The sequence below is a fragment of the Mustela putorius genome, unplaced genomic scaffold (assembly GCF_011764305.1).
Source record: "Mustela putorius furo isolate JIRA1106 unplaced genomic scaffold, ASM1176430v1.1 tig00003949_pilon_pilon_pilon, whole genome shotgun sequence".
Lineage (NCBI taxonomy): Eukaryota > Metazoa > Chordata > Mammalia > Carnivora > Mustelidae > Mustela > Mustela putorius.
Genome location: NW_025422093.1, coordinates 30,931 through 51,448, shown reverse-complemented (window position 1 = coordinate 51,448; position 20,518 = coordinate 30,931). Strand labels below are relative to the sequence as shown.

Below are 20,518 nucleotides of genomic sequence, written 5' to 3'. Positions count from 1 at the left end.
ATACAGCACAGCTAATATCAAATAAATAAGACTTGTGACTTTATATGTAATGTAGCATCAAAGACTAAAAACTTCACCAAGTATTTCCATTAGTATCTACTTATATCTGACATGCCTTACATAGCTATATGGTTCTTGAAATAAACGAGTATGTATTTTTAAAAATGCGTAACATGAAACATATAGTAATTCAAACTAGCAGACCCAGCATATACCTTTCTATATACTTCATTCTAAACCATTCTAAAGTCAATTTCTTCTAATAAATATTGATGATATTTATGTACAGTAACTAGAAGTTTAAGAAAGAGAAGAAAAAAGAGCAGAGTTTAGGAGCAACTACTAAAGTATTTTCAACTTAAGCAAAGTTAAAAGAGGGTAAGGAAATACACAACTAAGAACAGTACCTAGAAAGTGGAGAAAAATCAAACAGCAGAAGAGAAAGAGAACCCATGTGCCATTTTTTAAAAAAAGATTTTATTTATTTATTTGACAGACAAAGATCACAAGTAGGCGGAGAGGCAGGCAGAGAGAGAGAGAGGAGGAAGCAGGCTCCCCAAGGAGCAGAGACCCCGACGCGGGGCTGGATCCCAGGACCCCGGAATCACAACCTGAGCCGAAGGGAGAGGCTTTAACCCACTGAGCCACACAGGCGCCCCCCATGTGCCATTTTACTTTGCCAAGAAATCAACTATAGAGGGGGTAAAAAAAAAAAAAAAAGAGAGAGAAAAGCAAAAGGAATTCAAAAGATTCATACACCAAAATCAGAATTGTGAAAAACAAAAAAGAGAGAAACTTACACAGGATCAAGCAAAAACTTTATAAAAACAAGTAAAAAGAAAGGTAAAAAAGGATGGGAAAATGAAAGGGGATGAAGTAAAGTCAGAAGTATCAGCAGTATAAAAGGACTCTATAAGAAAAGCAAAGAACTTTACAGAATTAGTTTTTAATGCTTAGGGATCAAGGAAGTGTATATCTGCTAGATTCTTAAAATCCTTGACTGGGAAAGAAAAGAAATGGAGGAAAAAAATATCTCAAAAGATTATTGTATGAAGACAAATATAATACAGGTAAAATAATTTCCTTGCAGTATTTAAAACAGGGTAAATAAATAATACTTAAGGACATATATTCCTTGTAATTCATAGTAATTACATTTTATCAAAGAATATTTTAAGCTCCCACAGTGAAGCAATGGATTTCAAGACTATAACTCTTATTTAATAGTGGTATACATGTATGTACATATACATTTATGTGTGTATGTAGGTGTATATACACATGTATATGTATACTTATGTATATACACATACATATCATCACAAAATAGCATGTGACTATTTTTAGGATAGATTCTTTAAAATTTTTAACTTAGAGTGTTAATGTGATAGTTCAGCCTAGCATTAAGACTAGTAATATAAGCATGAATTTTATTAAAAAGACCCAGGAAAAAAAGTCCTTAGAGTTATGTGTAAATGTGAAATGTGAAAGTGCTATGAACTCTGAAAGAAGTTTGTGAAATCCAATGTATAATATAAATATAAACTTGTAAGTTTATATTTATATTATAATATAAACTTATGAACTATAAGTTCATAAACTTATGAACTATGTAAGAGTTGCACAAAGACCTTCTTCAAAGTAAATGACAACTTTCTATTTCCAGAGGTAGATTAGAAGAACCCAAATCACAGGTTCTACATTTTGATTTCTAAGATGTGATATTAAACCCACTATGCAAATTAAATAAAGAACAAGCTTTCACTCATTCTGTCTATAAATGAAGAGAAAAGAAAAGCATATTGTTGAAAGAGTAGACTACCAGAGGGCAATCATCAAGTATAGCAAACATATAATCTGGAGAGAATGAAAAGCAAAGAAGAAAAGCCCGGAAATTGGAAGGTACTCTTCTACTGCCTCCCCCTGAAATAGCTCCTAAGGAAATTCAGTTTGATATCACCACAGCTATATACCAAAAGAAGCTTGGATACAGGCCTGCCAAACTTAAAAGTAAACATTCAAACCACAGCTTTTCCACATAACACCAAGATTACGACAAACTAAAAAATGCTATTAGACTGGCATTTCTCCTACTTGCTCAGAATACAAGTAGTTTATGACCTACATATTAGATATAAATTCAGATGGCAAAACTATCTAATTCATAGTGATATAGGATCAATATGACTCTCTAAGACAATGTTTCTCAAACTAGGCTTGCAGATCCCTGAAGAATAAAATTTTAGGGGTCTATGAGTGCTCTGGGAGAATTTGTAATTTTGGTGTTTTTAATACCAGTATTTTTAAAAATTGATTTAAAAACTCTAAAATTAGGATAATCCATTTATAATCCCAGTATTACAATGAACTCCAAGAGTTGCAATGGTAATAAATGTAATCCCACTGATGCCAAACAGGAAGGATCTCTGTGTCTAGGACTTCATACAAAAATGATAGCTGGGGTGCCTGGGTGGCTCAGTGGGTTAAAGCCTCTGCCTTCGGCTCAGGTCATGATCCCAGGGTCCTGGGATCAAGCCCCACATCAGGCTCTCTGCTCAGTGGAAAGCCTGCTTCCTCCCCTCTCTCTGCCTGCCTCTCTGCCTACTTGTGATCTCTGTCTGTCAAATAAATAAATAAAATCTTAAAAAAAAAAAAAAGAAAGAAATGATGTGCTTTGTAAGTGAGGGCCAAATGAATGACATCTCATTCTAAAAGCAAATGTTTCGCTGTAGTTCAAATAAAGAAAGACAGCAAGATAACATTAGACACCTCAAAATAGAAATGACTGCCAAACAAAGCCTGTGTATAGGCAGCCAGCAACAGCCATTATTTTACCAAGACTTAACTATGTGCCAATCATTGGTATGATCCATATAAAGTGCACTAAGCACTTTATATGCCCTAAGCACTTTATATGGATCATACCAATTAATCTTCTCAGTAACTATAAAAGGTAGGTACTGTTATCCCTAATTTACAGAAAAAGAATTAATCATTTCTCCAAGGACATACAGAGAGTAAATGCTAAGCTTTTATTCTCTGTAAGCTGGGATTTGAATCCAGGTGCTCTTATGTTATACACTACTTTCTCATCATATTTAGGCTGTGAGGTGAGACTCCAGATCATCAAAACAATTATCCTCCACACTAATATTAACTTGATTTTTTAAATCTGTAGTATTACTTATATAAATTTGTTATGGTTTCAGAGTTCTTTTAAAATCTAAGCAGCCAGAGTTTAGTACCAGTACAGTGTTTGTATATATTTAAATAAGAAGATCATAACAATGTAAGTGAATGCTGGACTTCTTAGAAATTGTTTTACTTTAAAAGGGGTCCATATATCACTCCAGTTTCAAAAACACTGCTCAAAGACCTAGGGTCTTTGATCCTACATTGCTTTGTCTGGGCTTATATGCAAAGTCAGGATACTGACACCACACCCCACCCCATGCCATGGCTTACCATAATACTTCAGATAAAATCCAAGTTCTTGATCCTAATTTACTAAACCCTCCATGATTTAGTGCCTGTCCATTTCTCTGATCCTTTCCCAGAACTCTTCCAACTTCCATATTTTAGACATACTGGCCTCTTCTTATCCTTCAAACATGTCAAGCTTGTTCTCACCTAAGATCTTTTACTGGATATTCATTTTTTCTTGAAATCCTCTTTGGTTTGATCTTATGTGGTTGCTCTTTGTCACTTAGATTATAGCTCATATTTCATCAGACAGGACTTCATCAGACAGACTGATTACTCAATTGCAAGAAATCAACCACAGTCTTTCTTTAATTCTTTTATTTTAGTTCTCGATAGACTACAAATTATTAGCTAATGTATTTACTTTACTGGACTACTGTCCATCTTTCCCACCAGATTATGAACTACATAAGAACATGGCCCTTATCCGTCTGGTTTCTCATGTATTTCCAATACCTAAATTGATGCCTGTCACTGGAGGTTCTCAATATTCTCAGTATTTGTTGAATGAGCAAATGAGTAGACCTAAATCTATCGAAAGGCTACAAATTTGACCTAAACTCAAAGATTCTTGGGGTGAGGGGGATCCACAAGTCTCTCCTCTAATCAAGATGCATATACCTAGGGAAGCAAAAGATGTTCTAGAAGTGACTTGATTTCTACAGATTAGAGTATTCCAAAATGAGCATGCACTAATCACACTGAGATTCTAAAACTACTATATGTGTTTGGTGCCTACTACACTTATTCCAGATACCATTAGAAGTACTGGTGAGTGAAATCATAGAGTGCCTATCCACAAGGAGCTTGCAGCTGGTGCCCAGCAAGCAATGAAAGGCTACTCAGCCTTCTAAAACTGCTACAGACACATTGCTTAAATTACCTACTTCATGGGGGAAAAAGTTGGCCTCAAGTATACTATAATGGTTGGCATCAAATCTGTTTTAGATCTAACTGCCTACCCATTTCTATATTAAAGATCTGTGTATCTAAATGAAGCTTTATAAGACTGCTATTATTTTAATGGGACATTAAGTATCTAGTTATTAGAGACTTAGCCACATGGGAAGGAGTATGTACACATGGGGATTTAGGTCAAAACTCCAAAAATTAAAAACTTAATGAAAGTGGGGAAACTGGAACCAATGGTCTTACAACTCTCTTCTGATAATTCTGAGGCACTAACTTCACAACAGTAATACATTCCTAGAGTTCCAGTATCAGGGACTCCAATATTCTCAACATGAGAGAATTTAGAGGCAACCTCAAGAAAAATAAGTGGAAGTTAAGAATCAGTGTCACATTTGTGTTTTTCTTCCATTTGGCTGGGCTTTGGTATAAGAGCAGAATGTCTACTTATAAATACTGCAGAGTAAGAAGCTATTCCTTCCCAATGTGTTTTTATTTCAAAAATAAGCTTTGAATAAAAGCTCTGAAAAAACTCTGATGTTTCAAAAACAAGCAATTGTTTCTTTTCTGAGAATGATACATAAAGAGGAAATCACAAGATGCAATAGGAAACATACCATTCCATAGGCCTGCTGTTGGACCCAGTTGATATAATCATTCCTTATGTCTATTAATTCTTGTACTTCATGTATGTAAAATTTATCATACTGTATAATCTGTCCCGATTTCTCATTTACCTACAAAAAAAAGTATAATTAAAATTAAGTTTAACCAGTACCTAATAAAGAGATTAAAGAATGTTTAAACAGAAAAAGTCTTGAGATTTCTTAGCTAATTTTGTCTTTCTATAAAAAATTTTTACTGAGTATCTACTATATGCAAAATGTTAAGTGCTATGTGAAACATAAACATGTCTAAGATGGAATATATGCATTTAGTACCTCAAAATCTACTAAAAAAAGAAAGATACTTCTGTAACCACCACATGAGATATGTACCATTAAAGTATACATGGTATATAAAAACTAGAATCTCTTAAGAACTTCTTCTTGGGGAATAGGAATTAATAATAAGAATAGCTAATGCTTATTAAGTGTTACTCTGTACTGACATCTTAATAAAACTAAGAGGTGATATTTGGGTAGGGTACAAAAAAAATGAAGAGAGGGCAAATTACCACCCTAGAAATTACTAATTACAAAGGGGAAAAAGAAAATCCTTGCAGTGAAGAGCACTATCTTAACCAAGTGATCAAATCAATCACCACTGATACCGAGACAAATATAATGTTCCTGGTGATAATGCAAAATAGAAATACAGGCATCATATATGAAGCAGAAAAACGTTTAACCTGAATCTAATCAAGTCTCAATCTAAATTCCAGTTCATAGGTAATACAAGAGATAGAAGAACAAATTAAACATCACAATAAAGAAATAATAAAATACTCTGATTGTAGGACTTTCATAAGAAGACTGGCCAGGAATCTCCAAACAGTTAAGGGAATGCGATAAAAAAGTGGGGGTTGTTGTAAATTAAGAGACATACAGGGGTTCTGGTGCTGGATACAGCAGAGCTCTTAATGTCAGACTAACCTCCTGACAACAATTATAAACTCTGGATAATATATATAACCCCCAAAATCTGAAAACACTGGAGATCAACCAAAAGTAAGCAGGAACAGGAAAGGACACAATCTTTGAAAGAAGCATGGGTGATATACATTTTGGCCCAAGGGAGTACTTCCAAATCAGAGTAAGGGGTAAGGGGGTAAGACCTCAAGCACAAAGCAGCAGTTTTACCAGACAGAAGAGGCAAATGTCACTAAGTGAGGCAGCCAATGAGGAAGAAGAATCCCAGAAAGGAATCCAGAGGGTGAAGCCATAAAACTAGCATGCAAAGTACCCCTCACATCTTTCGCTTTTTTTTAAAAAATGCATTTTTATTTATTTGAGAGAGAGAGAGACCCAGCAAGTGAGCAAGTAAGTGCCAGCAGGAGGAGGGGTAGAGGGAAAGGGAGCTCAACTCCACTTGGGACTTGATCCCAAGACCCTGAGATCATGACTTCAGCCAAAGGCAGTAGCTTAACTGACTGAGCCACCCAGGCGCTCCACTTTGGCTAACCTCTCAAACTCTGAGGGCACAAGGTTGAGACTTGGTGTGTGTGTGTGGGGGGGGGGGCGGAGAATACAACCCTGCAGAAAGCAGCAACTGGGAGGCTACTCTTAAAGCAGACTTCAAGACAAACATTTCTGGAGAAAAAAATGCACATTTGATAGGCATAATGATAAAAGGACTGATTTATCAAGAAGTCATATAACAATTCCAAATTATCAGTGCTTTGAAAATACATGAAGGGAGAACTGACAGAATTTGTTGCTAATTTTAACACCCCTCTCTTGGTAACTGATAGGAAAAAAAAAAAAGGAAAAAGAAAAAACCACTAAGCACCAAAGATCTGAACAATTTCACCATAATAGAATTTTCCACCCAACAACTGTACATAGAATGTTCACTAAAATAGTAAAATAAGATATCCTGGGCCACAAAACAAGTCTTAATAAATACATTTAAAAGAATCCAAGGTATAACGAAGTATATTCTCTGACCACAATGGAATTAAATGAAAAGTCAGTAACTAAGATATTAATTATAAGCATCGACCTTTGTTTCTCTTGCCATCATTTTTTTGTATTGCTGCTTTTTAAAAAAGAAATTTGACTCAACTCTAGTTTTTTAAAAAGCAGCAATACAAAAAAATTTTTGGCACAACAGAATAAATCTGAATATGCCTGGATAGTCAGGTAGATGATATTATAGAATTACAGTTAATTTCCACAAGAAAAATAATAGTATTGCTGTTATATAGGAAAATGCCCAAGAAGAGGAATGCTGAGGTGGCATCAGATTTACTTTCAAACAACAAGAAAAAAGTATATACATACACATATGGAAAAGCAAATGTGACAGCATGTTAATAATTACTGAATCTAGAATGGAGGGTATGTACCTATTTCATTTGTCTTTCAATGTTTCTTTGTATATAAAGATATTCAAAGATATTCAGGATATTCTTCATTGAAGAATAAAGTGAATGAAAAGGATTTCAAAACAAAGGCTGAGGAAGAAAATTTTAGGCAAAGAAAAGAGCACAAGCTAAAAGGAAAAATTTCATAGGGAAATTAGGTTTTAGAGTCAATAAATGATAGACTCAGAATGGTATTTTATTAAAATTTTCTGTTAATGGTGTGAAATATAGTCACAAGTAAGTACAGAGGCTGGTGGAGGGAAATAAATCAAGATATTAAAAATTCAAGATTTCTAGATAGTAAGAAAGAATGCAGAGGCTGTGGTAGCTAACTGATATCGAAAAGAGTGAAAACCAACTTCAAAATTCAAGCATGAGGAACTGAAAACACAAACTGGCAACACAAACACATATAAGTCAGGAAAAGAAGACAGTTTTGGTAGGAGAGGATAGCTGGGAAGGACAAGAAATTTGGTATTAAGTCATTTTTCATTTTAAAATGATGGCAAGAGAAAAGTTTGCCTAAAACACTTAACTGAGAACATTTTCCTTAAAGGAGACAATACTGTGGCAAGAGATGAGAGAGAGGCAGAAAGTAAAACAAAAAGGGCCAAATACAGATGACTAGGAAAGATGGCACATTTAGGAGAAGAAAATAAGACATCAAAAGAAATATGTACATTATCTCATTTAATCTTTTTTTTTTTTTTTAAAGATTCTATTTATTTGACAGAGAGAAATCACAAGTAGACGGAGAGGCAGGCAGAGAGAGAGAGGGAAGCAGGATCCCCGCTGAGCAGAGAGCCCGATGCGGGACTCGATCCCAGGACCCTGAGATCATGACCTGAGCCGAAGGCAGCGGCCCAACCCACCGAGCCACCCAGGTGCCCCATCTCATTTAATCTTTAAAACAACCCTATGACACAGACACTATTATTATCACATAGATGAATATACTAAGGCTTAGAGTTCAAGAATCTTAACCAAGGTCACACAGCTAAGAGCCAGAAATCTAACAAAGACCTCTGTTACACACATGCACTTTTTTTTTTTTTAAGATTTTACTTTTTTATTTGTCAGAGAGAGAGAAAGAGAGAGAGTGCATGTGCACAAGCAGGGGAGTAGCAGGCAGTAGGAAAAACAGGCTTCCCACTGAACAAGAAGCCCAATGTGGGACTTGATCCCAGAACCCTGGAATCATGACCTCAGCTAAAGGAATACACTTAACCAACTTCCCTGCACTCTTTATTTTTTTAATACACATGCATTTTGAGGGCACCTAGGTGGCTCAGTCAGTTAAGCACTGACCATTGATTTCAACTCAGGTCATGATCTCAAGGTTGTGAGATGGGAGCCCATGTGATGCTCCATGGTTAGTGGGGAGTCTGCTTCAAATTCTCTTCCTTTGCCCCTCCCTGTGCACACATGCACACTCTCTCTCTTTAATAAAACCTTAAAAACAAACAAACAAAAAAACACCTTCTTAACTCACTATATGACAATTTTATTCCTCAATTTATGTTCATATATATATATGAATACATATGAATATATGACTACTTGCATAGATAAATGTATGCATCATATATTTAGAATATATACAAAAACATACTTTGTATTAATGTTTCAAATTGTAATCAAGGGGTGCCTGACTGGTTCAGTCAGAAGAGCATATGACTCTTGATCTTGAGGTCATGAGTCTGAGCCCCACATCAGTTGTAGAGATTACTTAAAAATAAATAAATTTCGGGTGCCTGGGTGGCTCAGTGGTTTAAAGCCTCTGCCTTCAGCTCAGGTCATGATCCCAGGGTCCTGGGATCGAGCCCCACATCGGGCTCTCTGCCCCGCTTCCTCCTCTCTCTCTCTCTGCCTGCCTCTCTGCCTACTTGTGATCTCTATCCGTCAAATAAAAAAATAAAATTTTGAAAAATAAATAAATAAACTTTATTTTATTATTTTCTTCTTAAGATTTTATTTATTTATTTGACAAGGGGCAGGGGGGAGAGCACAAGCAGGGACAGTATCAGGCAGAGGGAGAAGCAGGCACCCGCTGAGTAGGAAGCCCAATATGGGGCTCAATCCCAGGACCCTGGGATCATGACCAGACAAAGGCAGCCACTTAACCAACTAAGCCACCCAGGCACCCCAATAAATAAACTAAAAAATTTTTTAAATAAATAAATAGTCACCAAATATAACCAATGCTTGATCCTGTGGCCTCCTCTTAAGGGAACAAATAACCCAGTTTAAGAAGCATATGCTAATAATACTGCATTCACATCTAACTCTTGACTTCAGCTTAGGTCATAATCTTAGGGTCATGGCATCAAGTCCTGCATTGGGCTCCATATTCAGTGGGGAGTCAGCCTGAGATTCTCTTTTTCTTGCTCCCCATGCCCCTGACATGTGCAAGCACGTGCATGTGCACTCTCTCAGATAAATAAACAAATCTTTAAAAGAAAATAATGCTGCTGTCATTTTCAAAGTTGATACTTTTAATCCCTCTATTTGGTGACAAAAGCACTCTGAGTCTTTTTTTCACTGTTTGATTAAATTTATATCTGTGGTTAGGATACACATTTGGGAAAAACTGACCAGAGTAAAACTGCTATTTCTGGCTTTTTCAAACAAAATAAAGATACTTAGTTTATATATGGTGATCAAAACCCTCATCCTAGAGCAGGGGTCAGCAAACTATGTATTGCCTGTGAGCCAAATCCTGCCCTCAGGCTGTTTTTGAAATAAAGTTTTACTGGAAAGGAGCCATGTCCCTCCATTTACATACTATCTGCAGCAGAGTTGAGAACTGGGTTTTTTTTTTTTTTTTTTGAGAGTTGAGTAATTTCAAGAGAAACCATATGGCTTGCAAGGCGTAAAACACTACTATCTCTACAGGTAAAATCTGCAGGCCCTCATCCTAGCATCTTTAGCGAAGCTCTTTCTACTAAAAAATAAAACATACACAATATTTACACAAAAAACTCTGCCTTTTCCCTCTCCAATATTTTTGTTTATAAAAATACACACCAACTTTTAATCACATTGGACCCTAAAATTTAGTGAGTCCTATACAAAATGACTCACATCTCACTGACCAATATATATTTTTATCTTAAATATTTTAGATTTTAAAAGGTAAACTGTAGTTTCCTTCACCAATAGCAACCAATGTTTGCAGTTTGCATATCCTGCAGATAGATGTTTTTGAAAAGAAATGCTATGATAGAATAAAAAACAATTCAGAAACCAGTTTTGGCTCAAAACAGACAAATATCAAATTTACACTGGGGGAAATTATGGCTGGTACTTAATTCAGTCACAATGATTTAACTAAAGAGAAAATCAGTTAATATTGCTCTTAAAAAAAACAGGGAAGTTAAACAAGAAGACTTATCTAAAAGACCTGCATATATTTACGTATAAAATCAACAGTATAAATTTAAAAAAATATACACACACACACACACACACACACATACATACATACACATACACACACACATTTGTATGGCAGATAACATTGACATTATTTTCTCCAGGAAGCCTTCCTTTTTTCTTCAGAATTAGGAGCCCTCTTATGTGTTTTCATAGCACCCTTTATATTCCTCAATCTAGCACTTACCATGCTTTATAACAAATGTTTATTTATTTGTATGTCTATACTGTTCTATATTTATAATCTCAACAAGGGCAGAAATCACATCTTTTCTTTATAACTGCATTCCTAATGTCTAATACAATGATAACATAGTAGGTTCTCGATAAACATTTTTGAAATGAATAAAAAAGAAGAAATCCCAAGTTTAAAACAACCTATATAGTAGTATTATGGCCTAAAATATACCAAATAAAATCTATGTATGTTTCATAATAACACTTCTATTTCACTTTTCATTACTGTTTAGTATTCTGGTTCATTAACCTCAGTTCAGAGGTGGTATATGTTAAGTATATATGTGTGCCTTATCTGTTCGGTTTATTTAAGTGTTCCTTAACAAAAAAATAAAAATTTGAAAATCACTGATTTAGAAGATTACCATGATATGTAGCAATTAGGCTAGAAATGCCAAGTCAGTCTTCTCTTTAGGTATATCAGTATCTCTACAATGTACTGTGTCAAAACTCAAAAACCACTAAATAATGGAATGACTTGCCAATAAACTCATTTATCCGGTAATTATATCCATTCCTGACAGCAAGTACCAGAGCTATCTTTCTTATAATACCATTTGGAACACTGGGAATGATTTTTAACTTAAAAGCTTTTGAAAGGACATGACATAAGGGAGGAACCAGTCATCCACATATCCTGAAATGATTAGTAAACACAGTCCAATTCTCTAGTTCCCGATCTAATTTGTAATCCTTGACCAGTAGGTCAAGAAGGCAACTATTTGAGGAAACTTCTAATTTTCAACCATGGAGCAAAGAGAAGGAATATAAACACAGTTGTCAGACAGAAGGTGTTTTTGAAAATACAAGTTTCTGATAAGCAACTTGGGTTTCACCAAAAATGAAAATGAATCATCCTTGATGATAATATCCACAACTATGTATTTGTGGCAAATTAGGACCAAGGAAAGTTTTCTTCAAAGTGAGGAGGAGGAGAAAGATAAGTGATTGCCCTAAGGACTCCCAGTAAGAGCTGCTTCAAACATTAATGCTTCAGACATGATGTTTTAGACATTAATACCATTATCATTCTGCTTTTGAGTGTAACAACTTAACAACCACCCAGTTTCCTCATAACCCAATAAATCAAACTGAAAGTAGCTGTTTCCCAAATGGTGGTGGTGGTGGTGGTAGTAACAAAATCAGTGCCTTATGAAAGTAGAATAATTACATATATTATATAATTTGAATAATACATTAATCATGGGAAGCTTTCAAGGCTAGTATTTTAATCCTTATTTTATAGATAATTCTCCATTTACATATATGATAAAGGAAAAGGCTTGTTCAAAACCACACCAAAAGGAAGCAGCAAAAACAGTCTTTTAACAATAAAATGCTAACTGCGATTATGTAAGTATGAACCTCTAAATGTAGGGGCATAAAAATAAAAGCAAATCCCTTTCTAAACATGTTCTATTACCATACCTGCTAATAGAGAAGTATAGAAACAGCAGGGACTTTGGAAGCAGATTTGCATTTGTATTTCGACTCTCTTATTTATTGGTTTATGACCTTTGACATTTAGATTAAGGGGTTTTATAAACTACAGAGTTTAAAAAGTTAAATGAAGAATATATGTAAAGTGCTCACATGAATTAATGTAGAAGGGAGGTTCTAATCTTGGCCAGTGTTAAAATTATTTCCTCTTCCCTTTTAGCCAGCAAGAACATAGGATCCTAGTTTCTAGCATGGCTCCATCAAAAAAGTCTCTGGAGATGGAGTCCCATAGGGTTCTACCTCAGTACAAGCTGAGGCTTCTAAACTAGGCAAAGAACTTAAGTTACTTGCTCAAGTTAAGTCCTCAATTATTAAAAAAAAAGTTCAAGCTCTTCTCCTTCTCCCACCTTCCCTTTAACTTGTGGTAAGGAAACAGCTAAGGAAGCCATTTTTTTTTTTAAAGGAGTAATTAATAAACAGATAAAGAAGAGAGTGAATAATTATTTGGCAATAGGGTCCAGCTGACAAAGGATGATTCACTGAAGTTAACAGTAAAACAGAGTCCAGAGGAAAGGAAAAAAAAAATCTAATTAATCTCTTGAATCCTAGACAAAAGGCACACAGTAAAGTAGAAACTCATTCAATGAAGACAGAATTCAATTAACCCTAAATTGCTGCAAGAAAGCCTTATTCTGGGAAACGCAAAAGAAAGAATGACTTGTTTTCCCATGGAAAGAAGTAGCAATCATCTCTTCAGTTATAGTAAGAGAATTACTAGGAATCCTGAACATATTCAATACCAAAGAAAAAAGTGAATTCAAGAAGTTTAACTGAGGAAATACCCAGGAACTTCACTAAAAGAGTAAGAAGGACTATCTCTTTTATCCCTTAATATTTACCTTCACACTAGGCAAGAAGGGTTTGAAAATGCTAAAGAAGCTATTAAGGAGAGGGAACTAAAGATTAAAGGTTCCAGTGGGTTTTTTAGTCATTCTAGAGGTAAGAAACATATGCTTCTCTCCCTTAGGTCATGTCTCCCAAAACAGCTTCTCAAGAATACCAAATGGCATAACAGAGATATACCTACCAGCTGTCAGGGATGTCTCAAATCCATCTTTAATCAAACAGCTGAGACTCTACTTCTTCATGTAACTTTGAACTGCTACAAGTGTAAAGAGTACTATTTCTTACACTGGGAAGAAGGGCAGGAAAGAACAATAGGCAAATTAATGAATTATATATGGTTCCAATTTCAAGTTAGTCATTTGTTTCAAATGGAATATTCTACTTTGATTGAAACCATTAGTACCCAATAACAAAAGAACTTGAGTTTAAATATTCATAATCACAACCAGGATGCGATCTCTCATATAATAACCACTTATAAATGACAAAAATCATATTTAAACTAATTATGTTCTTCACAAAGAAGTGTAAGGAGATTTCTAATTCATTAGTATGCTATTGTTCTGCCCAACTACAGAGAAGTTATCTACAAATGCCTAACAAAGTAAGACCAAAGCTCCAAAGTATGTATTATTTTTTTAAAGAAAAACTTAGTTAACTTTTCTAAATATCTGTAATCTATATCTCTTAAGCTAACCTAAATCTATAATATTAATGTTAAAATAAACATCATCAATCTATTAGGCAGCAGTGAGGAAAGAGGAAAATAAAAGAACTACTGGACATACCCTATGCAGTATTTCTAAAACCTTTAATGCAGTATGAAGAAAATTGTTGAAAATTCTTCTTTCAGAAGGGGGGATGCCGATCTTGTAGAGTTTCAAAAGATGTACCACGACTTCCTTAAAAAGTTCTACAATCTTGAGGAATAGCGGAGGTTCAAGTACTGACCACCAGTTTTCTGTTATTAAAGGATGAACATACAAAGAAAATGAATTTTTTAAAAAAGAATCACAATTTTCAAAATCATACAAGACTTTTCTTCTAAAAGCAGTACTCTTAACCCTCTCAAAATCCCAGAAAGATCCATATAATACAGTATTTTATGTAACATTTCTAGAGTTTACAGACATCATTCTACTCTCAAAGAATACTGTTCTGAAAGCTCTCAGAAGCAAAAAAAAGTATGAAATGTCTTCTGAATTCATTTCGTGGCTTCCTAAATTATATTAAAAACTCAATACTATACCTAATATTAAAATCAGTTATTAAAAAGTGCTTTCAGGGTGGGTACCTGGCTAGCTCAACAGGAGGAGCACGGGACTCTTGATCTCAGGGTCAGGAGTTTGAGACCCATTTTGGATGTACAGATCACTAAAAATAATAAACTTAAAAAAAAAACCCACACCACACCTTTAAAAAAAAGTGCTTTGAAAATCAGATGCTAAAGACCCAATATTTAGGGATCTTTTCAAGTTTTATCTTTCAACCTAACATAAAGTTGAAATATTGTGAAGCACCACACCTTTAAAATGCAAGGTAATCCTGAAAATTGGATACTGAGAACTATGTAAAGTATTAACATGTTTGTTCTTCCCCACATACTTGTTTATAGTTGTTAATTACAAACATCATAATCTTATGAGGCAGACAGAAATACAAAAACTTTTGACAACATGGAAGGAAATACTCTTGTGAGTCCTTGCTTCACTGAGGATTCTACACTTTGCTTAGCTACTTCCTCTGCTCACTCTCAGCCTAAAACTTTCTGTACTGATTTTATGACTTCTATATATCTTAGCTTCATAAATCAATAAATTTTATCAGCAAAGGAAGTACTGGTTAAATGTAGCAAGCAAACTATAATGGCTAGGAGACAGATGGAAATCTACACAAATTGAGAAATTAAGTTGAGAAAAGTTTAGGCCAAAACTTACAGTAGATAGAGACAGAACAACAAGATCAGATTAGTAGTAGACAGAGAAATAAAATCAACTATGGGGAAATTAGCAGGTAAGAGATATACAAGGCAAAGAGTTTGTAACAGAGTTCAAGAAGGATTTAATACCCATCTTTGTTCAGTTTTAATTGTTCCTCCACTTTTACTTCTTTAATAGCAAGACCAAGAGGGACAAGGGAGAGGAAATACAGAAAATAGTTGGTTCTCTTCCCTGATACTGTCTCTGCTGTTGTTTGATTAAAATTTTAATATTTAACATACTTTGCCTCTAATAACCAGCATGACTAGAAAAAAGCAATGAAAGGAAAAACAGGTTTATTTTTATGTAAGACAGTGTCAAATAAGCAGGGTAGCAAAATTTCAGACAGCAAAAAAAATTAAAAACTTATTAGCACCTTTAAAGAGAAAAAATTACAAAAGAAAAAAATTCTTACCAAGTACTTTCAGTGGTGCCTTTTCTAGGTTCACAAGAGCTGTACCAAAGGGAATTGCTATTGTTGTAAAATTGTTGGAATCACTCATCAGGGGGCATTCTGGTAGTGTAAGATAAAACCTCAATGCTTCAACATCAGGTAAGGAGCTAGTCAGTTTAGGAATAAGATTCTTTTCCAAACTAGCTGCCACCTGTATTTTGACAAAAAGTAAAACCTACTTTATTTAAAATGAATGTACTTTCCAAAAAGAAGGAGAAAAATCATAAACACAGCAAACATAAAATGGTAAAAAAAAAAAAAAAATGTATCTTACAATGAATCACTGAATGTACTTTGAAACACAGGGAAAATTAATGCCTAAGCATTACTAAGAGCATTTTAAAACTCTGGTGTGTAAATTTCAATTTAAACTCTCTATAGCTATAACTATATAGAAACTTAACATGGTAATGTTAAGTATTAAAGGTCTACTTAAACATCTGGAGAGATTTACAGATATTTGATAGCTAAGCTGTAAATGCTTTAAAATAAAACCTTATTTCTTATATTGGCTTATATAATACAATCATAAACAGCACATCACAATGAAGTCTCTAAAACTACAATGTTGGTTAGGCTATAAATTTACAAAATAATAAAAAAAGTTCAACAGGCTACATCACAAAATGTAAAATACTTCAAGAACAAACCTGCTGAGATATCTGAGGATGATCAGGTTGTATAAGTTTGTGGAATAAAAGCCTAGCAGCATTCATATCAACCCCTGAAAATTTGGTGCCTGTTCTATAGTGATCATCATTGCTACAAAAGAGAAACAAAAAAAAAAGAGAGGGAGAGAAAAAAATAATACACCCTTAAAGTTATTTCGTTTATTTAATATATTACTTAATACAATAAATTTTAAAAATTGTGCATACCAAAGAATTACCACTTACCTAACAGCTAGAAAACTTCCATTTAGACAACCAGAGGAAGAAAATGTTCCATCTATTTCACTAAAAGAAAGTTAAAAAATCCCCAAATCACAAAATGAGAAATCCAGTGTCCACATTTTTTAATCAAAATATTTAATATAACGTTTAATGCCACAGAGCACTCCTCTAACCAATATTCAAGTAGTATAAATCAGAATTTTACAAACTGCTAAATTACTAAAGGTTAACGTAATACCGCTTATCCTAGACTTTCTAAAATGCATCAAACTGATCTGATATTTCTTTCTTTCTTTTTAAAGCCTACAGCACCCACTACTCCCAAGGCAGTCTCCCATCCAAGTACTAACCAGGCCCAATCCTGCTTAGCTTCCAAAATCAAATGAGATTAGGTGCATTCAGGGTGGTATGATCACAGACACAATCGATGTTGTGAAGAAAAATATTTTTTTTACATAAACATATACATTTAATTTTCTTAATTATACTGGATGGTAACTCTAATATCCGATGTTACTATTTTTTCTGAAATCCACTTTTTGGGGCTTTTAAGAAAAATTTTAATTTAGGAAAACAATCTATAATTTAAAACAGCTTATCGGGGCTCCTGGGTGGCTCAGATGGTTAAGCATCTGCCTTCGGCTCAGGTCATGATCCTGGGGTCCTGGGAATGAGTCCCCCATCAGGCTCCCTGCTCACTGGGGAGCCTGCTTCTTCCTCTGCCCCTCTCTCTTTCCCTCTGTCTCTTATGAATAAATAAAATCTTTAAATAATAAATAAATAAATAAATAAAAACAGCTTATCAGATATAGTCTCTCATCCCCAAAACCAACACCACCGGCAACAACAGAAAACTCTAAACAAGTTCATCTATAAGAAGACTATTCAAGAAAGATTTAATACTTAAATCTTTTAAGAAGCATAAAAGTTAAGACAGTGAACAATAAGAAGCTAGAAGTAACATTATTTCAAATCCAATCCTAGTGGTTGTGTTTAATATTTCAAGTTATCATTTAATATTATATATATGAAAGAATTAAAACATATAAATATATTCAAATGAGAGCTCTTAAAATATATTATAGAAATTCCAGACATTTAAACTTATGTGAACTATTTGGTGAACGATTTTTTTTAGGGAGTGATATTAATAAAATACTTATCTAAACAAAAACTTCTAAGTACAAAACTTCTAACTTCTTCTACCATGGAGGTTAGAGGTGTTTGTGTTAGGTGGGCAAAATGTTTTTCTTACTTGGCTATCTCCACAGGCAACCTTCCAGAGGGGTAGCTCAGCCATTTTTGAATAAGAGCTTCATTCACAGTCCAGATTTGTTTTGAAGGATCAGGACATCTAAAGTCATCTGGTGGCCCACAGTTCTAAATTTAAAGTAAGTAGATTAGCCAGAGAGCAGATATATATATAACTTAAACCAAGACTAGTTTCCACTATGTATTTCATTTTTTTTAACCGAGTATATCTCTACTAAATACCAGAAACAGTACTTATCAACTGGATCAGAAAAATTCTACAGACTTGGGGGCAAAAAAGTTTAAGGCAACTACTTTGTAACATACAAAGAACATTAATATGGGCTTTAAAAATTATTCAAAATTATCTGAGTTCAATAATTGTATGACTACTATTACCTGGCGGTTAGAGTAATGTGAAAAGCTTTGATCGCCCCCTGAGAAAATTCTTTTTACACAGAAATATTCTTCAGAATCTGTAATAAAAATAAGATGTAAAGAAATTCAAGATTTATATGACATTTTCAGGCTATCAAATATGCTATCGGATTCTTCCCTTAATAATCTAACTCATTTAGACATCCTATTCAGCATTCAACAGTATAAAATGACTTGAAATATTTTTATTATTGTAGAAAAGCGACTGACCGAGTGACACACACTGAATGATTCTACAAGTATAACGAGCACTTGGTAAGTCTGCAAGTCTTTCTTCCAGCTTGTACAATAAAGCAGTGTTTCTAGTCAATGCCTTTTTTATCTCAATATATTTTAGTTTAAACTGAAGATGATGTAAAAATTGAACGAAGGGTGTAAAAGCTCAGAAGAAAATAAAAATATTAATTTTTAAAAAAGAATGACAACAAACAAGTAAATGTTAAAACTTCTTGAGTAAAATACTTGATAATGCAAAATTTTCTTTTACTATAGCTGTATAAAAGTAAGATGACACACACAGCTCTTCATTGGCAACCTTTTATCAATAAAACCCAATCAACCACCTGGGTGGCAGTCGATTAAGCTCTCTTTGTTTCCATTCAGGTTGAGATCTCAGGGCTTTGAGATCCAGCCCTACCAGGCTGCGTGCTGCTCTCAGTGGGAGTCTCCTTAAGACTCCCCCTTCTGCACCTCCCTCACCTGCAGTGTCTCTCTCTCTCAAAAAAAAAAAAAAATATATATATATATATATATATAAATCTTAAAACAAAAAAACCCAACAAACCAAATCTAGTCCAAAATAATTAATAAGCAAATTTAGTAGCAGTAAAATTAAGACAATAAAGTTCTTTTTCAAAAAGATATTTAATGCCTCATCCTTTCTTCTCTTTTGCTTCTCAAAATGGAAAGAGCATCTATTATCAAAAGTACTGTGGGGGAAGAAAAAAAAAAGGACTGCTGGGCTAGCACTTAGCGGTATCACATACCAAAACATCAAGCCCGATACTAGGCTAATTAAGTCTCATTATTTCCAAATATAATACATTTCTGTCATCCTACTCCTGACCCCCACTAACCCTTTAGTTTGCTAGTTCTTTACCTTGTATTATTTGTAACCATGGCTGCTACAGAATTATAAATTCTTAAGGACCACATCTTAATTTCCTTGATTATTCCCTACTATCAAGCACAATGTTTGATTTGCAAAAGAACTCACTAAATATTTGTTAACATTAATATATAATACAAAGAAATATTTACCTAGCTCAGAACATACTGAGAACTTGAGTTCAAAACATCAACATGACTAAATTTTCCACAAGTACCAAGAATGCTCTATGGCAAATATAACTTCTAAGAACAGATTAAAAGGGTAAATCTAAAATATTAAATAAACCAATGATTCAACTTAAAATCTTTTCTCTACATAATTTTCACAAATCTACTTGGAACTGTTAGCTTCCTTAAAATATTTAGCAGGATGTTATTCATTTATCCCTAAAATGTGATTCTGCTCTCTATAATCAAGTAGAAAGATGAGTACAGTACATGAATAAGTTTCTTGGGGATATGAGGGAGGTACCAAAAATTATTTTTCTTAATTTCCTTGTAATCACTCCTCCAAAAAGTTTATAAAATCTAGTCATCTGTCTTATACAGCTTCTTACAGACTGAATTTTGCTAACTGTATCCTCAAGGTTTCCCCTCACATTTCTCTTGGTCTTCTGTACCTCCTGTAAATTGGTGGTTGGATCTAAAAAGGCTTTAATTAAAGTCTGAATGTTTCAACAAAACTACTGTAAGGTGGTAGCAGGAGCTGTTCTTCCATCAGGAAGCACACGTGGCTGGGTTCCTTTCTGCAATGTTAGGAGCCAATGATGCTCCATGCTTAGACCATTAATTCACTGTGTTTTGAAAAATGATGGTATGCTAACATTACTTCCTCCTCTTGTAGCTGGCCCATTAGCTTCCTTACCTACATAGTTTGTTACCCTGTAATAGAAAAAAGTTAACTTGATCTTTTCCATTTATTTTTTCATCTCTTGCTTTTTAAACTTGTATTTCT

At 34.2% G+C, this 20,518-nt stretch overlaps 1 protein-coding gene and 1 pseudogene across 2 annotated transcripts in view; both read right to left on the bottom strand.

The window, feature by feature from the left end:
- The window catches only part of LOC101685888 (probable E3 ubiquitin-protein ligase HERC4), a gene marked incomplete at its 5' end in the record, with an annotated part of 83,764 nt that overhangs the window by 33,270 nt on the left and 29,976 nt on the right, over nt 1–20,518 (bottom strand). For both annotated transcript variants that reach the window (XM_045069910.1, XM_045069911.1), the window contains 7 exon segments: nt 5,010–5,129; nt 14,227–14,399; nt 15,833–16,022; nt 16,522–16,633; nt 16,768–16,827; nt 18,020–18,144; nt 18,415–18,491. In XM_045069910.1, coding sequence (XP_044925845.1) covers nt 5,010–5,129; nt 14,227–14,399; nt 15,833–16,022; nt 16,522–16,633; nt 16,768–16,827; nt 18,020–18,144; nt 18,415–18,491 — 857 coding nt within the window.
- On the bottom strand, nt 17,065–17,184 carry LOC123389126 (annotated as a pseudogene).